This window comes from Erithacus rubecula (genome assembly GCF_903797595.1).
Source record: "Erithacus rubecula genome assembly, chromosome: 6".
NCBI classification, from domain to species: Eukaryota; Metazoa; Chordata; class Aves; order Passeriformes; family Muscicapidae; genus Erithacus; species Erithacus rubecula.
This window is the reverse complement of record NC_136688.1, coordinates 56,335,894-56,358,473: the sequence shown is the minus strand read 5'-3', so window position 1 is coordinate 56,358,473 and position 22,580 is coordinate 56,335,894. Positions and strand designations below refer to the sequence as shown.

At 39.0% G+C, this 22,580-nt stretch overlaps 1 protein-coding gene across 1 annotated transcript in view; it reads left to right on the top strand.

The window, feature by feature from the left end:
- Positions 1–22,580, top strand: part of KIAA0586 — a 70,452-nt gene that overhangs the window by 22,991 nt on the left and 24,881 nt on the right. The window contains exons 20-31 of the mRNA XM_079309288.1: positions 763–870; positions 1,970–2,050; positions 6,144–6,340; positions 6,553–6,671; positions 7,227–7,411; positions 10,028–10,187; positions 10,765–11,002; positions 11,545–11,783; positions 13,000–13,076; positions 14,669–14,803; positions 16,377–16,557; positions 19,837–19,976. Of these exons, the coding sequence (XP_079165414.1) occupies positions 763–870; positions 1,970–2,050; positions 6,144–6,340; positions 6,553–6,671; positions 7,227–7,411; positions 10,028–10,187; positions 10,765–11,002; positions 11,545–11,783; positions 13,000–13,076; positions 14,669–14,803; positions 16,377–16,557; positions 19,837–19,976 (1,860 nt within the window). The remainder of the gene's footprint in view (positions 1–762; positions 871–1,969; positions 2,051–6,143; positions 6,341–6,552; positions 6,672–7,226; positions 7,412–10,027; positions 10,188–10,764; positions 11,003–11,544; positions 11,784–12,999; positions 13,077–14,668; positions 14,804–16,376; positions 16,558–19,836; positions 19,977–22,580) is intronic.

Below are 22,580 nucleotides of genomic sequence, written 5' to 3'. Positions count from 1 at the left end.
TGTTTCAAGCATGATTGTCAACCCAAGGGTTTCACTCCTGATTAATCAACCCTTGCAGTCCTTACCTTGTGGGTTGAGGTTTGTTTTAATTTTTTGCAAGGAAGTGAATGTTTCTTACATGTTCATTGTTTTGGATTCCAATTGTTGAGACTGCACACACTCCCCCACACACCTTTCAGACAAATGATTAATGGAACTCAGAGTTAAACACAGGTAGAGTGCTCTGTGCTTTGTTCCCTTGATGTGACATTTATTCCACCCACCTGCATTTTGCTGTTATTCCACCCAGTTCTTAAATATTGAAGGTGATTTTTCTTTTCCCAAAGGAATGAAGCATTGAGATCTTTGTTCTTAACAGAAATAGAACATATCTGTTGTAATGGACATGCCTTGGTAACAAACTATATTGTAATCTTTTAAACTAATTGCAGGTCAAACACACCTCTACTCTATTATAGGTAATTAATTATTAAAGATACACTCACCTTTTGTTCCATGCAAGACAAAGTGTCAGGAATTAAAGAACAGGAGAGATCAGGTACTGAAAAAGAAAAGGTGACTATTTCTGATGTTAATTTTTGACATTACACGAATTTGATTTTCAGAACCAAGTTGATATCAGATACAGGCATGAGAAAAAGGAGAGCACTGAATTTTAGTGGCTCAGAAGCAGATGGAAGAAAAGAAACCTAAAAAGTTTAATGATAATAGCCAAGCTAATGTACAGATTTTTATATTGATACTTTTTTTTTCCTGTCCTAGGTGTTACCAAGTGTTGATATTGACAGTGTTTCAAGTGCCAGTGGAAGTGTAAGTCACAGTCCTCCAAGCTCTGAGCCTCAGCTCTCTCCTGTCAATGCTGTAATACAGGTACTGATTGTTTGGGAATTCAAACTTGTTCAAAAAGAAAATATGTTAAATTGCTGCAAAGTTCTCCTTGTCTTTAGTTAGAGATATGTGACAGTTCAAGGAAAAAAAGGAGTAATTATTCTAAAGAATTTATAGTACAAGGTATTTGTTTAAGAAAATGAAAAATTGTAGAAAGATGTTCTTCTGCCAAGATTAAATGATCACCATGGTAAAACTCTAAGAAAAACAGTATTCTTATGTCCTGTTAAGAATTATAATCCCTATTGGCCCATGCCTGTCTTGTTTTCACTGGCTTCAGTGTTCTGAGGATGTTCCTCATCCCTCCCTCTTGCTGTGGGCACTGAGCCCCAGGAGCCTGGGGATGTTGGAGTGGCCACTCCATTGTCTTTCCCTACAACTTTTCAGAAGTGTTTTTAATCTTGATCTCAGCAGCAAGGAAGGTTTTTGTGCAGCTCTAAGGGTAACTGCTGCTGAGTGATAAGGACAGAGTGTGTGAAGGCTTGGTGAGGCAGTGATTATTTTTGTATGGTTATTGTACATTCTATTTTCCTGACTTCAAGAGTTAGGTCCTCCAGAATCCTGTGATCCAGGTATTCACTGAATTAGACAGAGATTGTGGACTAAAATAGTGATTTGTATTTAGAATTCTATTACTCCATCCCAGCAAGCTGATTAGAGAGGTGGAGCACCTCTCCCATGAGGAAAGGCTGAGAGAATTGGGATTGTTCAGCCTGGAGAAGGCTCTGGGGTCACCTCATTGCAGCCTTCCAGCACCTGAAGGGACCCTACAAGAAAGACAGAGACAATTTACAAGAGTAAGAACAGGGGGAAATGGTTTCAAACTGACAGAGAGAAGGTTTAGATTGGATTTTAGGAAGAAATCTTTGACTGTGAGGGTGGTGATGCCCTGGCACAGGGTGCCCAGAGAAGCTGTGGCTGCCCCATCCCTGGAGTGCTCCAGGCCAGGTTGGACAGGGCTTGGAGCATCCTGGGATAGTGGCAGGTGTGATTTAATTGATTCTTATCATGAAGGTTTTCTGCTAATGCATTTCCACCTCCCAAGATGAAATACCTAACAACTGCAATCTGTATTTTTAAGTCTCCTGAAGAAATACCCACTGAAGAGGAAGACACAAAGTTGCCAGGAACTGACTTCATTGAGGTTACTGATGTCACACAGGTAATCCCACTGCAAAGGTGCCTTTTCCTTTTAATAATTTTTGTATAGTAGCTTTAAAAATACACTTTGTGAGCAATGCTGACTTGTTTACAGTGTTACAGAGGATCTTAGCAATTACTGTGTATTGGTGAGTAGAGAAGCTTTTGAAAAATTAGAGTAAAAAGCTAAAATTAGCTTTTATTTGGATATGTTGGAATCCACTAGAAATACAAGTAGTTCTCTAAAATCAGCAGTGATTATAGTACTTAGACTTTACAATTTAAAACTGCCTGCAATGAATATAGTGACAGGCTGAGAGAGCTGGGATTCTTCATCCTGGAGAAGAAGAGGTTCTGGGGAGACTTTGGAGCACCTTCTAGTGCCTAAAGGGGCTCCAAGAGAGCAGGAGAGGGACTTGGGACAAGGGCCTGGAGTAACAGGACAAGGGGGAATGGCTTCACACTGACTGAGAGCAGGGTTAGAATTAGATCTTAAGAATAAACTCTTAACAATGTTGTTGTTTCTGGTTTATGGTAGCAGAGGTTTATGTGAAATCATCTTTCAGAGGTTAATTTTAGGTAGCAAATCCTTTCTTTGGTTAATTGACCTCTTGGCTGGGGGGTCCTGAGAAGCACTCAAGGTTGGTGAACCAGCCTGTTTTTCACTTTACTGAACAAAACATACTGTGTGTAATCAAAATTTACCCAAAAACTTATTTTCTGAACTATTTCTATATGTTCCTGATCCCAGGATTAGAGTGCACATCAAATATTAACCCTGGAACTTACAGGTGGATTTATATTTAAAATGAGTTGATAATTTAACATTATCAGTTCATTATCAGCCCTGATTTGAGGGTTTGCCTATCAAAAGTGTGCAAATGCTTTACTCATTTATAGTTTCAAAATTACCTTATGTTACTGGAGTGTGGTAGTTAAATCTCTGTGGACATTATTCTTCTGTTAGCACAAGAAAAAAGCTTTAAAGAAATCCTTTTAGGAACTATCAAAAAATGCTGCAAAGTTAAATTTTTATTATGTGAATAATAGTTACTCATCTTTTCTTTTTTCATTTTTTTCCCTGGATTGCTTTTATCTTTTAGTTTTTGGCAATGGGATATATTTTAACCACAATACCAAAAATGTTCCAAGTGAAACATATGTTTGGCCTATGACCACACAGACAATATTCTTAAAAATGTGCAAGGCAAACACAATGGGGAAGCATAAAATCAGTCTCTGGAGTGGCAGGGGTATTTAAGACATCAAAAGAAAGTAAAGTTATTGTTATAAAAGAGTCTTCAGATTCATGAAAGAATGTGCATAAAGTGCTATACAAAAAAATAGCTTTTGTTGTCTTCCCCCACTCCCCTTTTATTATGAAAGCTTAATTCTGTTAGAATTGAGTAGGATAAGTATTTGTGTGAAATATCTTCCTTTTTTGTTTGTTTTTGGACCTTTTTCAGTGTTTGTTTTCCTGTAGGTGTTCCAGGGCAGCCTGGTGTGGTGGAATTGTCCCTGCCCAGGGCAGGGGATTGGGATAAAATGGTCTTTGAGGTCCTTTCCCACCCAAAGCATTCTGTGATTCAGAACTTGTGCAGCTCACATGAGCCCACAGCTGACTCTCAGATTTATTGAGTCTGCTCTCAAATTCTTACAAGCATCCTGCAGTTCCTTTAACAAACTTCCTGGGATTTCAAATTAAATACATTTTTTTTTCTCTCTCTTAATATTCCCTAATTGCAAGGTAGAGGCTTTTTTTTTTATCAGAATTTTTGCTTCCAGTTTGAATGCCACAACAAAATATGGGACCTGCAGAGCTCAGAGTAAATGCATTTTCCTCAAGCCTCATTTCCCCTTGATACTTTTGGGCAGGACATTGATATTTTTACATTTCACTCTTCAGACAAAAGCTCACAGGTGACACCTGCACTGCAGCCTGACCTTGCTCCAGAGAATTGCTTTAGAAATCCATCAAGGAGAAATCCATGGCTTAAGTTTCAGGAGTCTTTAATAAAAGGCTCTGCATGTACATGTTTGGTAATGGAACAAAACTAATCTATAACATCTCATAATTTCAAACTTTTTTTTAATTATCTGAATGTAATTTGGAAAATGGAATTTTGGCTTGATACTTTATAATAAAGTACAGTGATTAATATTCCAATCATATCTGAAAGACTTTCTAATTTATGCCATATTTTGATTGGGGGTTGTGATAGATATTTTCAACAGTCTCCAGGGAAGCAAAATGCAGAATTGAGTGCAGATTATTCAAGATTGGTCTACAAGTTGATATATGTTCAAGTTCAATCTGTATAATTAAATACTGACTATTACATTATTTTTTTATTTCAGCAGAGATAATATATCACCCCCAAATGAATATAATTTTGTGCATTATTATAGATTTGTGCTCTATAAAATATTTTAGAAATGCAATAGAGCTGCAGAAGTTTGTCAGAATTACTAAAAAGATGTAAGATCTATTGTATGTACTTGCTTTATTTAATCCAGATGTTTGTATTTTGCATACTTTCAGAGGTAATAAATAGGCAGCATCAAAGAAAATTTATGGAGTAATGCAGGCAGAGGAAAATGCATAATGAAATGCTGGACAAAGACATCTTTGCATTTGCTGTCAGAATGAATTATTCTTCTCAATACACATATCCCACTGCTGAGCAGCTTGCAAGGCACCCAGAGCCTTCTGATTTTACCTTCACTGCTCATTTCTGTGATAGAATGGTTTAAAGACCTTTGTTTGTCACCCAAATGCACATATTCTGGTTTTCTCCCTTCTTTGAAGATTATCACTATTTAAAGATCCAGAAGAACCCAGTAGTTCTTTGTGTAATACCCATCAGTGACTCTGCAGTTTTAAAATGTGTTAAGGTAGGAGAAGTGTTAATGCTGGGGTGGACAAGGAGACAGGGAAATGTTATTTTTTTCTCTTTCTAGTGACTTTTTTTTTTTTTTTTCATAGATAATATATAGCATGGGGTCTTCTTATTTTATAAGTTAAAAGTAAGTTTAATTTATATAAGGGAAAAGGAGACTTTTTTTCCCTTTCACTGTGTTGGAGATTAATCTTAGTAAATATGGATTTACAGTGAGCTTTTATGCACCATCACATATTTCTCACTGGTAATTCAGGGCTCAGCTCCTCATCTCTTTCTGGCATGCCAAATTTTCTTCTTAGAGAATCATGTTACTATTAGAGACATTTGTTTTTAATATTAGAAGTGGAGGTTGCAGGTTCTCATTCATCAGGAGACTTTACAGTATGATGGGTTAGTGGCTGGTTTTTGGGACTTGGTGCTGTGTTTATGCTCCAGGGGAAAAGGAGGGAGGCATCTTTGGGAAAACCCAAATATTTTAACACACCAAGTCACTTCTCTAACTTTTTAGAAATAGCACTTTAGCATTAAAATCAAGATGTCTGTGAAGGTTGTCTGAATTATTGCCCAGAAATACCTTCTAACTTTCAGCAGTGAAGTGAATGCAAGTGTAAACACACATGTGACATATGTGTAAACTATTAATGTCTAGTTTTCAGTGCTGGCAAGTTTATTAGAGTTTTGATTAACTACATGCTTGTTAACTTTTGTGAATCTGTTGTTTCAGATTGGAGACTTTAAAGAACAAGTTTTGATTTGTTTTAAGAAAAGCAACCAAACACCAAAACCCAACACAAACAAACAAACAAAAAAATCTCTAACCCAATGAATAACTGCAGAATGTTTCCTGAAGTTTTTGTTTAAAGGGGGACATTCCTGGTGTGGCATTAAAGAAACCTGACATAGGTCACTAGTGAATTTTTCAAGTATTAGCATTGCCACTGGCTCCCTGCCCTGTGCAGCACAGGCAGGAAATATGAGCCAAATCATGTTTTACTGAGCAGTTCCTATGGCTTTATACCTCTACAGATTTATGATTTGCTAAGCTTAGAGTTGTATCAATTAACTACAACACACTGAGGAGGGAAGAGTGTGGTTTGTGTGCTGTGATATGTCCACAAATGTTTCTTAAAGAAAAAAAAAAACCTGACAGCTACCTCAGTGACATTGCCTTCCAGAAATGTACCATAACTTAATTTACTACTTATTTATTAGGAGCAGGAAGAGGAGAAGGATGAAATTCCAGAACCCAGTGAGCCTCATCTGGAGCTTAATGGCCAGCTTAGAGTTGCCTCACCACAATACAATGGTCCTTTGTTTCCTCCAGTGGCTTCTGCTCCTCAGCAGTCTGCTGATATTTTGGATGAACTGATTCAAAAGAAAGAAACCATAGAAGACAAGTTGGTAAATTGGTGAGTTGCAATTTAACTAATTTAACAAGGTGGCAAAGAATATATATGAAAGAAGAATGATTCCCTAATGATCTTTCCCTTTCTTCTTGTCTCCATTTCCTTCTTACCCATTTTCCTTTGAGCTGCCTTGCATTTTATGTCAATAGTGATCTTTTGTGTGCTCTTAGGTGTCTTGGTGTTTGCTGATACTTAAATGAGTTTTATTCTGCCAGGGTTGAACAAGAAGTAATGGCAAAAATTATTGATGAGATGCACCCAGCTCAGAAAGAAACTGTGCCCAACACCAGCAGCTCAGACAGTGAAAGCAGTGAGGTTGTAAGCCCTGGCACTGGTAAGTAGGAATTATTCTTCTCAACAGATGGATTATCTCAATTTTTGGCAAATTTTAACAAGCTATTAACAAGGTGGCTGTTGCCTCAGCTTAAAAGTGGATAATCCTGAAGCAGTGAAACTGTGAAAAGCAGCAGTGCACACCTGAATTTATGTGGAGACAGAGCAAGTGTTACAAGGCCATTGAAATAAATTATCTAAAATAAAAAGAAGACTTAGAATAACTACAAATCACCTTCTGTTATTGGCCATCTAAATCACATTTGGCATTTTGCTGAGCCTGTAATGTTTGTTTGCCTTTCTTTTTGTAATAGATATGTCCAAAATTAATTCTGTTATGAATGTGTGACAATGGAGACAAAAGCATTTCTCCTTTGCTGTTGTCTTTTTTTATGCTCCTGATTTGTTTCTTTACTGTTTATCTGGAAGGTTAAAATAAAATCCCTTTTTGCAAAGGAATATTTTAAATTTCATAGAGAGTGTGTGGCTGCAGTACAGAACATGGATTTTAGGAAGTGAGACCTGGCTGTGTGATTCACATTTCCTTCATTTTCAGTTGAAGTTGCAGGTGGTGGAGGATTTCAGCTCTTTGTCAATGCTGGTGTCCCTGTGGACTCAGAAATGATAAATAATTTTGTAAAGGAAGCTCTCAGTGAAACCATTGCAACCATGCTGGGTGACAGTAAGGCTCAGAGAACAGTTCCTGATCTAAGTGTTCCCTCCAGCACAATCACAGTGAAGGTAAGAGTGTTTTATTCAAGCTTTTCTACTGAACTTCTGAAGGACTTGGTACTTAATTTCATGTTGTTGAAAGATATCTCCTGTTATTTTCAACCAAAAATAGTTGTTCTGCTTTCTTGCAAACAAATGAGAGATGAAGAAATTAATTTCCTAGTCTAAGAAGAAATGGAAGCTGAGAGCAATATTATTTTTAGTCTTATGGGCTTGCAGCCATTTTTTAATATCTGTTAAAATGACTATTAATTCTTTCTGAGTTTTGATTTCAGTAGTTTTGAATAAATGCTTAATTGATGAGTAGAGCTTCCTGTAATACAGGCTAATTTCCTGTGTTCCCTTTGATAATCAAATGACAGCTGGCTCTTACTTTGATAACAGCATGACTGTGCTGCAATCTGGTGTTGTGTAATGTCTTTGGGATGCTTGTGGAAATTGCTGTGCTTAGAAATCCAGCTATGGAAGGCTTTGTTGATAGTGGGATCAGTCATTCTGTTCTGCTGCAGTGCAGTTAGCCTGAAACACCTCCTCCTGCCTGCTGAAAGGGATAAATAGGTGATTCTGTATGCAAAATAAAGGTTTCACTGCTGAGGGCTCAACCTCAGCCCCCCAGCATCTCTTCCACTCCATTATGGATTGAGGAGGGCCTGATGTTCCTCTCAGCTTGTTCTTCAGATGCTCAGAAACTTCTTCTGTTGTTCATTCTGCATTTACTGTGATGCCTGGAAAGGCTGACCTGGAACAGAGACTGGGCAGAGCAAAAGGGATAAAATAGGAATTTATTGAAAGGATTCACCTTGGGCAGTGCAAGAGCCTGGCTGGGGCTGCACCCAAATCAAATCCAAGATGGGTCCTGGTCACGAGTTTTTACACTTTTGTAAGTTTTGGTTCATCTACCCATTGGGGTCAATTACCCAAGCACAGCCCCAGGCTGTGAAGTCTCAGCCCCTGCCTTGCCCCCTTTCCCTCACTGCTGTTTCTGCTTTTTGGGTGCTGGGTGTCCTTGATTCTCCAGCTGGGAAGGGATTGTTTTGTCACTACCCTGTGAACAGAACTCACCAACACCTAATATGAAGTTTCAGAGTTACACACTAAGAGATTCTGGAAAAATATCAAAGCTAAAACCCAAGGCATCATCTGATTTCCCTTTTATTTCTCTCTCAGCCTAAAGTGAAATATCCTTTAGGTGAAGTAGTTGGGTTTTCATTGCTGTATACATTTGTGCACTTCAAGAGATCAGTTTTGTCCTCTTTGGCCTTTGTTTGATTATCCTAAAGAAAGCAACCATCCATATGTGGACCACTTTTTGACTCTTGCTGATGGGCAGCACTTTGATGTTTTCCAGTTCAGATTGGTTTCAAGCACAGGTAACACTAAAATGCTAACAGATATTTTTAATAATGATGTGGTCTCCAGGGTGGGTTTTCCTCAATGCCTTGAGCTGTAGTTGTGATTCGCCTGCCTTTATGTAATCACAGATAGCCAATTATGGTTTTTTTAAAATCTTTCCACATTTTTAACATGTTAGCACAAGTTAAAGGATAGCTAGCAATTTTTTTTAATTCTTCTTCTTCCATTTGTGGTCAGTCTATAGCATGAGTTCTTGAATATGTAGTTTGTGCATTCTTGATTTCTCCCTTCTCCCTGTGAATTCTCCTATCTAGAACAGAATTTCAGCTATTATTGTGTTCTGTGGTGTTCACAATGTCACACAGTTGGGTGTGAGCTGCCAGATGTGTTGGCAGGTTCCATTTCCCATGAGAAATTTTAATAAAAATCATCAGCCTGAGGACATACTCTTCAGAAACTAGCCTGGAAACCTTCCTGTAGCCTCAGTGCCTTGTTTGCTGTGTGAAATGTCAGAGAACAAGGCTGGAAAAAACCTGGAAAGGTCCAGCATATTCCTCCACAGCAGGCCAAACCACAGCCATCATATTTGCTTGTCAGATTTATGTCCATTGCTATCATCTTTTTAAGGCACATCACAATTCTGTTTGTGCTTCTTTTAGTGCTTTGCTTCCTTGGTTATTGCTTTGCTTGTAATCTTCTTTTAGCTGATTGTTCTTACCATAAAATCATCATACTGACTCAATTTTATTCATGTCATGTAATACTTTTTGCTTAACATTGTCTCAATTGCTTTGTTAAAATCCATGTAATAATAGAATTCATGGTTAGTCTGGACATTAGGAAGCATTTCTTTACCAAGAGGGTGGTTAAACATGGGATGAGGCTTCCTGGAGAGGTGGTTGGTATCCCAAACCTGTCAGCATTTTAGAGGCATTTGGACAATGCCTTTAACAACAAATTCCAGCTTTTGGTCAGCCCTGAATTGGTCAGGCAGTTGGACTGGATGGTGACTGTAGTTCCCTTCCAACTGAAATAGTCTGTTCTGTTCTATACATTAAGATTTGCCATTTAATCATTTTAATGCCTAATTCATTTGTAATTTATTTTGTCCTGGTGCAGCTTCCTGGAGGAGTTAGATCCATGGGAGCAGCAACTGTTGCTGTTGCCTGTTGAGCTGCCTTTCCCTCTCTTCCTCAGCTCTCTGGGGCTCCTGGGAAGGCAGGAATTCTGCACAGAGATCCTAACTGTGGTTATGATTTTTCTTCTCCTCAGGAGGTTTCTATGCCTACTCCAGTGCCAACACCCCAGGCCACACCACCACCAACACCACCTTCAGAAAAAAAATTGCCTCAGGTCAAAACTCCAGTTTTGTCTCCATCTCCTCCAGAGATGAGTGAGGATGTTCGTGGACATGAAAAAATTAAAGAAACAGGTATTGAAAATAATAATTGAAGTTTAGAAGTAGCAAATATGCTTTAATCTACTGCCTTTAATTTTCTTCTTCAAAGAAATGTTATCTCTGAAGATAAATATTCTTGAGGCTATAATTCAAGTGCAAACTCATGTTCTACAAGAATTTATGGGCTAATTTATATAGAAAGCAAACACCTTTTATTTGGTAACAGTTCTATTTTCAAAATTAATGCACATTTCTATGGTCTGTGTGATTTTTCTCCCCCCTCCAAACCCTTCCACAATTTCTCACATCAGAAAAATAGCTGTCTTTTGCTCCTTCCTGTGCTTGTAATGTTAATTAAATCAAATGTACACTCTTCAAGTAAAGCAGCTTGGTTTTTTAAAATGCAGAACAGTCTCCCTTGAGGAAGATATTGAGGTTTTATTCAAACTTCTTCAGGTGCCAGCACTGTACTTAAAAGAAGCAATTCTTAATCTAGTCTGTATCAAAAGATACCACAAAAACTGCAAGTGCTTGGTAGAGCTGACTCTCTCTGTTTGAGATACACTTCCTACTTTCCTTTCTGATCTGAAATTTGATTTCCCCTGTGCAGGAACTGAGATGGCAGCTGCCAAGCTGCCTGTGGTCAGCCCTGTGGTCACCCCTGTGGTCACCCCTGTCACCACACCTCCCCCAGTACCCACACCGAGCCCTCCTGTCTCAGAATGGAACTCCCCAGCTGAAAAAAGGGAAAGTCCAAAGCTTCCAAACCCTTGGAATGGTGCAGAGCTTCCTCTGGAAGAAGAGATCCCCTGTCCTGTCCTTGAAGAACCATTCCATCCTAGGACTGTGTGAGTCCAACAGGCTGTACCATCCAAAAAACTGAAATATTCTTTCCACATATATGCTCAAAATGTCAGCAGAAAAAAAATGTTTAATGTGTATATCAGGAGGCATTTGAGATAAGTCAGGATTGGGATTTCAATTTTTTAATTCCTTGTCTCTTTCATATTTAGAGAAAAATTTGAAATCAGGGCCTTTCTCAGGATTTATCAGTCCTTATTCATTGCCCTGCTGAACACTGTACTTAGTAAATTTGTATTGCTACACCTGCCAGTAACACATAGAGTGACTGAATGAAATATTGTGCTATTAGCATTTAAATTTTTGTGTTAGCCTCCTTGGAATACATGTGATAATTTTTAATTATAAGCAGAAACTTGCAGATAACATTATTTAACCATGTTAACTCATGAGTTATTCTGTAAAATGCTGTGCTCCTGCATTGGAAAAAATACTTCCAAATTAGTTTCTTCTCAATATTGAGTTAAGATGTTGCTCTGCTCTGCTCAGTGTGTCTGGGTGTATTCACAGTGCATGTTCTAACCTTCAGGGAGATGTCAGTGGTCAATGATGAGGAACCAGAGGCTTTGGTTTTGCCACCCCAGCTGCCAGTGAGGCCCTTTGAGCCCTTTCCCTGCAGTGCCCTGGTGTCATCCCCTGTGCCCACACTCAGCTCCGTGGTGTCCACTCAGGAGAGCAGCCTGACCCTCACAGAGACTGAGACCACAGACAGACCCATCTCAGAAGGGGAGGTGCTCTTCACCTATGGACATCCTCTTCCTGCAGCAGGTAACCTGGAATGGCTGCTATCTGCACCACTTAATTAGTGGCTTGTCTGAAGTTTCGTCTGTCTTCACTCAGAGCCAGGATTAAAAACACAAAAAAGATTAATTTTCTCCTGTTCGGGCTTGGTTGTTTATTAAAAAGTTCAGCAACCAGCCACCAGCTAGAAGTGAGCAAAATGGGGGTGAACCCAGCTAGCTAGGAGGTCTCTTAAAGCTAAACAGTCCAATAGAGAATTAACACCTATGGATATTAGGAAAAAAATTTTTCACAGAAAGAGTGATCAAATACTGGAATGGTCTGCCCAGGGTGGTGGTGGAGTCACCATCCCTGGATGTGTTTAAAAACAGATTAGATGTGGCACTTGGTGCCATGGTCTAGTTGAGATGTTAGGGCATGGGTTGGACTTGATGATCTTGAAGGTCTCTTCCAACCCAGTCATTCTGTGAATTCTGTGAATTCTGTATTATTTAGACTTTTGACCCAATAACCAAACTCCTGTGACCCTCAGTGCAGCACTATCTGTCCAACCAGAAACTACTGCCTGAAACCATGAAGGAAAAGGAAGATGAGCCCCAAAAGAGACACCACCTAAAATCCTTCATCTTGTCCCATACCTATTACCATATTATAAAAACCTCAAATTTAAAACCCTTCACCATGTGAAATCACACATTTCTGTTTAACTCCACACCAGTGATTTTAACTCCATCACTTAAATTTGGAAGCTTCTCCAAGGCCTCAGGTCAAAAGCAGAGTTCTCCAGGGGGTCAAGTACCAGAAAGCACAGAAAGCTCAAAAAACCCAGGTTTCTGGGGTCCAACAGTAACCAGCTGTGGAAATCAGAATTTAAATTATTTCTTATTCTTCTAAAGCTGCAAGCATTAACTTCCAGTTTGTGCAGATTGACAAGACCTCGCTGTTCTTTTTCCCATTGCTGAACAAAATGCTGCTGTTTATTAAAGAAAAAAGATTCAATCTGTTCTTTTGTCATGAGATCAACTTGGAAAATAATTGGGGCTTGCCTTGCTTAAGTACCATGTGGTACTAAGTTGATATTGAAAGCAAAGTGTAAGAAATATGAAAAGAAAAATGAAAATATGTCTTTATAATAGACATCAGGCAGTAGGAATTTCCAAATTTACTAAAGCACAGTGTTGCACTTCTTAAAGAATGTGGCTTGGGTTTTCTGTAACTTGAATGTTTCTAAAATATTTTTCAGCCTTAGCAGGAAGAGGATTGTCTCTTCCAAACCTCACTGAGAGCTTATCCAGTACTCTCCAAGATGCCAATGAAATGGTAAGGAACTCTTTGATAAAGAATCAGAGATAATGTGGGTTCCACCTTAGGCATCCTGCTGCATTGGATGTGCTTTAAACATTTTCACTCATCAGCTTTTTTAATTCACACTTTTGAACTGCTTACTCACAAAGAATGTTAGAATTTCAGAACACCAAAGGAAAAAAGACCACATTATACAAACTAATTTAGTTTTAAAGAAGTTGGGTGATTTATATACTTCTGTAGGTGAGAGATAGCTATTATGCACTTTCATTTCTTTATTGTTTCTAGTTTTAAGGCATCTTAAATAGAATAGAACATTGCTATGCTCTGAGCTGTTGCAGCTTTGAGCCATATTTTAATTGCTTGTGTGATTAAATTATTAAAGTGGGTTAGCTGAGTCTGGAGTTAGTTAACCCTGCTTAAAACATGAGAATAGTTTCTTATCCAGTGTCTGCTGTAGTGCATGGTTCTGGAAGCCTCCCAAGTCAAGGTATTCTCAATTCCCTTTCTCTCTTGTTATTCCTCAAATGCCTGGACTTTCTCTCTCTGACTTTGTAAAGCTTCTTGGTAAGATGTAGCTGTGACATAATTATAGGAGGCATTATGGAAAAGAGAAGGCTCTGGGGGGACCTTAGCAATGTATAAATATGTGGTGGAAAGAGGTAAGGAAGAGAAAGCCAGTGAAAGACAAGAGGCAGTGCACACAGGATGAAATTCAGGAAATTTGGTTTAAACATAAAAGATGTTTTTACTGTGGAGAGGCCAAACATTGGAAGAAGGGCTGGGTTGGGCTAGACAAGTCCAGAGGTCCCTTCCAAGCTCCATGAGGCAAGTTTAATGTTCTGGAACAGGAGTCCTCCTGGCCTAAGCTTCTTAAACTTTTCTGCACATTCATGGGAGCACCTCATCTGTGCATAGCTTCCCATTTAATATCCATGATTTCATTCAAGAACATCAGAGAACAGCCCCAGGTGGAAGGGACCCACAAGAATGATCAAGTCCAACTCCTGGCTCTGCACAGAACTCCCCCAAAACAACCACAGTTGTGAGACTGGCAGATCTTCAGGTGCCTCCTGACTGCCACACTTCCTCTCTTAAAATCTGGGCTTAAAAAACTCTGATATGAGATGAACCTAAATTAAAATACTCTTCATCAGAGGAACATTTGCCTGCTGAGGTGTTCTTCTCTCTCTTTGTCAGCTGGATTGTAGCTCCTAGTATTTCTCCATCCTCAGTCCAGGCTGTTTGCTTGAGGAAGGTAATTCCTTGCTGGTGAGAGCAGCTCTGCAGCCAGATTGTTGCTAGCAAAGGATGTGTGAGGATTTAAATGTTTTCCTGATCTTTGGAGGCCTGAAGGGGCTTGTTCCTCTTTAAGTGTTGCAGTCTTTTGTATCAAATAAAGAATGTGCATGTTTGTGGGTAAAAGAAAACTGTGTGTCATCTGTTTGCTTATTTTTAAATGCTTGAATTTTCATGACATGTAGAAACTTACTGTTAAAAAAAGCTTGGTTGTGAGCTAAAGTAAGAATGAAATTCCTACCAAAAACCAGTTTGAAGCATGTGGATTTTTTTGTTGTTGTTGTTGTTTGTTTGTTTCCTTATTCTAGGATTATGATCCTCCAAGTGAAGGGCAGGTGCTGAGGAGAATGGATAAAGGCTGCCACAGGGATCCTGTACTGACAATTTTAAAGAAATTAAATCAAGCACTTGTTTTGGTAAGGGAAGGAATTTTCCCCTTGGAAGTAACTTACAGTCCTGGGCTTTCCAGTATAGTAGTTTTGAAGTGATTCTTTCCTACTCAAAAGTAGATAAAATATCCCAAGCTTATCCTTCCTATTGATTCATACATTTCATTCCCTGCTGCAAGTGATCCCACTTCTGTTGGCTTTGTTCTTGTGAAAAGCTCTTTAAAAGCACTGAAGTCTCAGTGTTATAAACAAACTGTACATCATATGTACCTCGTTTAACAGGTATGTTTGTGTCCCCATGTCCCAGGTTTGTCCTGTCACTTGGAGTACCAGGGAATTTTCTGTCACTTCAGCAATACAGGTGGAATGTTTAACAGTACAAATACCCTGCATTTAACAACCACAGGAGTGTTTTAGGGAGCTATGAACAACCAAGCAAGTGTTTACATGCACTTTGCACATGCTGTTGATACTGATCTTGGAAAAAAAACCTCAAAAATTCCTATTCAGTTGGCAGAAAAAAAAGACACTCAAAGAAAAATGTAATTATCTGCATCACAATTTTTTTGTCACACATCTGAGTTATTTCTGTGTTGGAAAATAGCAGTTTGGACTGGGTGTTTATTCTAACTGACATTGCTGGAGGAATGTTTGAAGGAAATGAACTTTGAATACTGCAGCAATGGTTCATGAACACGTTTATTTACAGCAGATCTTACTTTTTTTGTGATGCTACTGATGCATATGCAGTTTCTTCCTTCTGTCTTGGTCAGTTTAGTCTAAATAATTACCAGCTTGACTCACCTCCTTGGCTGTTCCTTTGTCTTTCTTTATTTTGCTAATGAGCTCCAGTGGCTGGACTTGGTGAAAAGATTTCTACAGCATTAACTCCAAGTCTGCCTGTAATTGCAGTGACATTTTCTGATCAGCACTGCCAATTACAAATGCAGCTCTAATTTGCTTTATCCTTTTCCCATAGTCACAGACCACTCAGTGTGTCCATACAAGGCACTCATAAACTCCCCCCAGGCTCTGGCAAGGTGTCTCTCCTCCCTTAGAGGAGAATCAACATTTTCCTGGGTGTTCCCTGTGTTACCTTAGAGTGATACTGTGCACATGTATGTGTGGATTCCACCTGTTTTCCTACATGGAACAAGCTGGGTTTAACCTCAGCTTTGAAAGTCAGGATCCAGGAAACCATTTCTATTTTTAATGCCCTCCAAACCTACTTGAAAATGGAAGCTTTTATCTGACATGCAGTGCAGAGAGTCAATAGCTTTTAGATGCTGCCAATGTTTCAAGGTCAGGCAGTCAACAGTGGCTAAATCTATAATATCAAAGGCTTCATGTGCTAAAAATGTAACTTAGGTTCTGATCATGTTGAGATACCACTAACAAAATAAATAAAGTTTGGCTGCAAGTGTTTCTTTTCTGTCCAGTACTGATAAATGTAGATCTTAACTTCAAATCTAGATGATATCTCCAAGGTTTGTTTTCTTTATCAAGCAAATAGAATAAACTTAAGTTATAAATGCTTTCAGGGTTAATGTAATTAGGAAACAATGCTTGGGTTTGGAAGACTTACACTGGGTTTTTACATGTGCTGTGGTTTTGGTGTTCTCTGCAGGATTCTGATGGCAGCATTGGGCAGCTCAGTGAGGGTGAGAGACCAAGGCTGACCAGAGCACAGGACAGAATCCTGATGGGAAATTCCATGTTCATGGAGCATCCATCTGCTCAGATCTCTGGGAACAGACCACGCCAGGGTCTCCGTTCTGCATCTCCAGGGCAGCTTGCTCAAATTGGAGGTACAATTATATTCTTATTTCTTCTCTGTGGTAGTCATGTGGATTCTGAGGATCTTCCTTAACACAATCTGAAATCATTCCAGACCATATATTCAAAATCCAAAATTTGAAGGCAATTCCTACAATGAAATTATAAGTGATCCTCTTTCAAGAACTGAATTTAATTCAAGCCTTGTCTTCACTCCTCTTAGCAATTTCCTATAATTGGGAAAAAAATCATGGCAAATACCCACTTGCTTATAGAAAAGTTAACTTGTAAAATGTCTATTTTATTCTTTTAAGTCAAATTCAGTTCTAAGGAACAGATGGAAACAGTTTCCACTGGACAGGTGTTACCACCAGCACTTCAAACTACTTCTGTCTGTCTCCTCTTTGCATTTATCACTCCATCGTGGTGATGCTGCAGTGGCTCATAAATGGCATTATATATTTTAGCTCCATGTATCCCTCTAATGATATGAAAATTAATTTTTTCCCAGATGGATAGCTCAAGCACATCTTGTACAAAGCAGGGATATGTTGCTGTGGTAAAACAGGGACATTTATTTCATTTCAGTTGAAAGTAGTGCTGGAACCAGTGGTCCATCTTTCCTCTTCTTTAATTTTTATCTTCTGTTCTCTGTTGTTATCTGAAAATGTGCATCTATAATTGTTTAATGTAGCTGCTGCAAGCCTGTAGAAAGTCTTTATTTTGTTCACTGTGGTTTTAAATATGTTTAAACTAAACTGAAATAATTACTAGAGTGTTGCAACACAAATGTGGTTGCACTGATTCATCAAAAGTTGTGTAAATTAAAGTGATCAAACAGCTGGTTTTCTGTCCTTTTAATTTTCACATTTATGAATTTGACAAGAGAAGCTTATCTCACATTATTAACCCTTGACCAGTAGGAAGTGGATTGAAATTAAATGTGTTTAACACGTGGCAAAAACAATCTTGGAGAAAGTAGAATATTTGCTTGGTTTTGAAGTGATTAACATTTGAACTGGTCACACAGTAACCTTTTAAACCAGCTGTGATGTAACATTTTGGACAACTACACCAGTGTCAGCCTTGAAAATATGTTCTGGTACTTTATACATTGTCAAACTTTTGCTTTAAAGTAGTTTGTTGAAGGTTGTTTGAAAATTGGTTGCATGAGTTTTCCTGAGATAAGAGATTTCTCCAAGTCACTTGTTTGACTTTGTGTTGGTAGAGGTCAGTCAGCACCAAGGACACTGTGATGTGGCAATAAATCAGTGATCAGATCATCTGCAGGACAAGGGGAAATGGTTTTAACTAAAAGAGGAGAGATTTAGATTAAATGTGGTGAAGAAATTCTTTCCTAGGAGGGTGGTGAGGCCCTGGCACAGGGTGCCCAGAGGAGCTGAGGCTGTTCCTGGATCCCTGGAGTGTCCCAGGCCAGGCTGGACAGGGTTTGGAACATCCTGGAACAGTGGAAGGTGTCCCTGCCATGGCAGGGGGTGGAACAGGATGAGGTTCAAGGTCCCTTCCAACCCAAACCTTTCTGTGATTCTGGGATTTCTGTGAGTCTGTAATGGTGCTCAGGACCATGGAATTGGAAGGTGCCTGTTAATGGCAGAACCTGTCCCTGTGTCTGTCTGTCCTTATCTCCTCCCAGCCCACACTGTCCATGGCTGTATCTGGCACAACAGGACTGGATCTCCTTGTATCTTTTAAAATAAATTTTTATATTTATTTAGCTTAATTTAGGATGACCTTTGTCTGTCCTGTAAATATCTTAACACTTATCAAACCAGCTCCTGCATGTGATAATCCACCAGCAGTGTGTTTCTGCACTGATTTTTGAGGTCATCTCTAAATCTTGGAGTGTTGTTTTTATTACAGTATATTTTTGAGAGGAGGCAAGTGCCCTGGACTACTCATAGGGGCATGCCCTGTGCTTTTACATAATCTTTATAGTCCCAGACTGAGTTCTGTTGCATTCTGCTGATTTTTAATTTTGCTTCCCTCCCTCCCCACCTCTTAACTCAGCACAGTAATTTGTTGCATTGCTAAGGAAACAACATTGTCAAAAAGCTTGGATCTGCTTTCAAGACAGGAGTTGTTTTCATATCAAGGAGGAACAGAAATCCTTGTTTCTAAGTCCTTTTGTGAGTGAAGTCAACACTGAATAGAAAACAATCTGTGTTGGAGGGAGGGGAGGGTGAAGGGTGCAAGGAATGATCTGTGATTGTTTCCACTTTCCCCCCAAACCTTTTTTTTCTCTCTGCACTGGGATGTGATTTCTTGTCCTTCAGCTTAGTGCAAGTCAACTCTTTCCTGATAGCCACAACAGCTCCAGTGCAGGTCCATCATTTTATTTTATAATTATTTTCAGGGCTAATACTAAATAGTAATTATACCCATGGGTGTCAGACTTCACATATTTCAGGGTGTGCATCTCTGCACATGAAACCTTGCAGTGGAAACAGTTCCTCTGTCAGAATGAGTCACTCACAGAGGTGTCTCTGAGAATTTTGGGGATTGTGTGTCTGTGGGTTGTTTTCAGTTTTGTGACCAGTTTTTATTTGTAATATGGAAACACAATGTCCATTTTTAGGATGGAGCAGGTGTTGCTTATGTAGCATCTTGATGATCAGTCATTTATAAATCCTTGTTTTCAGTGCTTAAAGGATATAAAACCAACATGCAAATGAAATGTGGCACATGCAGTCTTAAAGTGAACAATAATTACAGTTAATTAAGCAATGATTATAGTTAATTAGGCTTAAAATTCATTCTTTGGCTCTGTATGATAGCAGAAGGCTAAAGTTAGTTCATGAGCTGTCAGTACATTTTTCATAAAAATATTTTACACACTTGCAGGCTGCAAAACCATGATAAATGTTGGATTAGAGAGCAAATTATCCCTTTAAAGAAGACTATATACAGGTTTCTTTTAGTTCATACAGGAGTGAAACATTTAATAAAGCAGCTTTTCCAATTTCTTTCCAGTAAGTGTGATAAAGCTCATTAAGCATATAATGGTGTGATGAACTGTACAGCTCTGAAGCTTTCTCAGATGCTGCCACATTAGAAATCTACAGATGATAAAGCTGATTTATTTTTTCAATTTCCACAGACATGTATTTCTTATTTCATTTTTATCCCCACAAGAGCAATTTAAGGGGTATACAGTGAGCCATGTAAGGAGGAAATTATTCTCTTTAACATTGCATGTCCCACTGTTGGAAGTTTGAAAGGCTGCACATTCTGCCACATGAGTTGACCAGGAGATTATTGCTCCAGCTCCTGAAGGAATTTTTTTCTCTCAGCAGAAGTTCTTGGAGATGCAGATGCAAGTCCTAGTCCAATGTTTTTGACTGAACTGGAGTCACAGCCAGGTTCAACTTCTGCTCTGCCAGCAACCCAGCCAAGCTACAGAATTACACCACTCTCAGAGGATCTGTCCCAGGTGAGCTGAAAGGATTTTTCCTGTGCCTAGTCAGAAAAAGCAAACTGAAACCTGGGAAAATAAATTTTCCTGTTTCACTATCCTGCCTGACATCACAGAACTGGTGCATTTCAAGTGACACATTCAGCTGAGAAGCTGCAAAGTCCATGTGTGCAGTAAAGGTGATGGTGTTTCCTGTGACAAATCCATACAATATCCCTTCTTTAAAACTCAGACCTTCTTTTTTATCTTTTCTACACTTCCTCACAGCTTCACAGGTCTCAGAGAATCATCCAGTCCTATACAATGTTAATTGAGGCATTCCCATGTTTTAGGGGCACAGTCCTTCAAGTGCAGGATAATATCCTGGATATATGGCTGAGATTTGTCACCCACTCAGCATTCCAGGAGCTTCATTTGTCTTAGGAGGGGCAGGGTTGGAAAGGCTGTGAGGATGATGAACCTCAGAGCACTTAAAGGTAGAGGAGCATCCTATTGATCTCTGCTTCAAACCTAGACAGGAATTTTTTGCTCCTTTATTAGTATGTGCTGTTACCAAGAGATGATGGTTTACTTGCCAACTAAATTCAAATACAAGTGGCAAAAGCTAGAAATCAGGTGGCAGGCTGCTCTCTAATATATGAAGCTTCACAGTGTGTTTGAAAGCATTATATACTTACCATGGTTGCTGTGTGGATGAATTCTGTCCTTCCCTGATGGTTGTTGTTTTTTTTTTTTTTGTATTTGATGTTTTATTTGTATTAAAAATAATCTAAAGTATCTTGCATTAAACTGCCTTTGAGTTTATGTTTTTGAGCCTTGATGTGTTTTGTGCCATTGGTGTCTGGGCAGTTCTTAAATTTGTTGCCTGTATTGCATCTTCAGAGAAGATTTTTAATGTTACACCTCTTTTACTCTGAGTTCACCAGAATAGACTTTCTTGAAATTACTGTTCACAGCCAAAAGTGGATTCTGGCCAAACTAATAGAGACAGAGAGGGTAGCACATGTGTCTTTCACAGAAAATATGCAGATAGTTGTATATTATCTTATCCTTCTTTTGTAGGTAGTTATACATTACCTTATCTTAATAAACTTTTAGTGTGGCTTTTCTTTTTTTTTTTTTTTTTTTTTTTTTGCCTGCTGGCATGTAAAACTCACCCTTCATTCAAACCACACAACCAAACCCCAGAACTCTGGATTTGTTGGGTGTGTTTTTTTCCTGAGTGTGGTTATTCCTGATTTAAGACTCTAAGTCACTTTCTCACAGGATAACTTTCCATCTTTTCTATGAGGTGATTATACTCATAAGTCATTGTCCCATCCAGGAGAGATGTTTCCTGTGGGTAAGCCATATTCTGTAAGATCTTCTTCTAGGTATGTACATCCTTCTCTGAAATTAAAAAATGATGCCTGTACCAGGTGATTGGAAAGCTTGTTGTGACAGCATTTATCTACCTTGTGACAAGGATGAAGCTTTCCCCTGCTTTAATTAAGGATGGCATCTGCCATTGGATCTGCCTTGTCACTGCCTGCAGGAGACAGATTTTCTGGTAACATTATACCAGCTAAGAGAGCAAGAGGTACTGAGACTTTCAGGATGATTCATTCATTCTGTGCACTGTTTAAGGCAGTAATCACTTCAGGCATCTTGAAGGATTTCCTCACAGGTTAGTCACTGACTCTCACATCTTGTTCTTCATCTCCAGACAGTGTTTGCCTTCATTGAGATGAAACTGTCCCACCTATGTACAAAGCCAGAAGACAAATCTGTTTAGGAGCAGTTTGCTGGGACACCTGAGAAACTGCAGGGTTTCAGAGGGTGTCCTGCTGGGCCTTGGGAGGTGATGGCACAGCCTGGGTGGTTTCTGCAGCCTGTGTGAGCAGGATCCTTGTGGCAGGGATGTGCAGCTGCCAGCCTTGTTTGCCCTCTGGCTCTGGTGTAGGTCAGGTTTGCACACAGGGCACAAGCAAATGCCTTTTAGTCATGAAGAGTGAAGTCTGTGTGGTCACTCAGTCCAAAACAAATGGCTGAAGTCATACAGGAATTTTCTTATCTACCCAAATTCCTTGGCTGCTCCTCCATTTCTGGCATCAGACTTTTTTTTGTTTTGAGATTTATATATGCTTTTAGCCACTGTTAGACAGAAAGCCAGACTAAAGGCATCTTTACTTTGACCCCTCCTGTCCATTCTTGTGCAGCAATACAGGAACTGACTGTTATTTGTGGCCATTTTGCCCCCATGGTCTTAGCTCTAAGAAGCAAGAGAATGACTTGGAGGAAGCTGGGCTCTTCCTATTCTAAATAAATCATTTTGATCATGGGAGGGACAGGAACACTGAAGTCATACTTGCGTGGCTACACATTCCAGACATGGTAAATCTAAATAATTTGAAGTCCCAAATGCATTGTTAAAATCTTAGAAAATCACTTGGTTGCAAAATATTTTCATAATATTCTTTTATAAGTATGGATGTTTTTATACAATCCACATTTTTCAAGAGGGATTGTCACTTTGGTATTCTCATTAGCTTTCTTTTTTTTTTTTTTAAGTATTTCAAAAGACATGGTTTTTTAATCTTCAGGAATGCATAATTGTAGGTTATGAATCTGTGTTATCTCTCA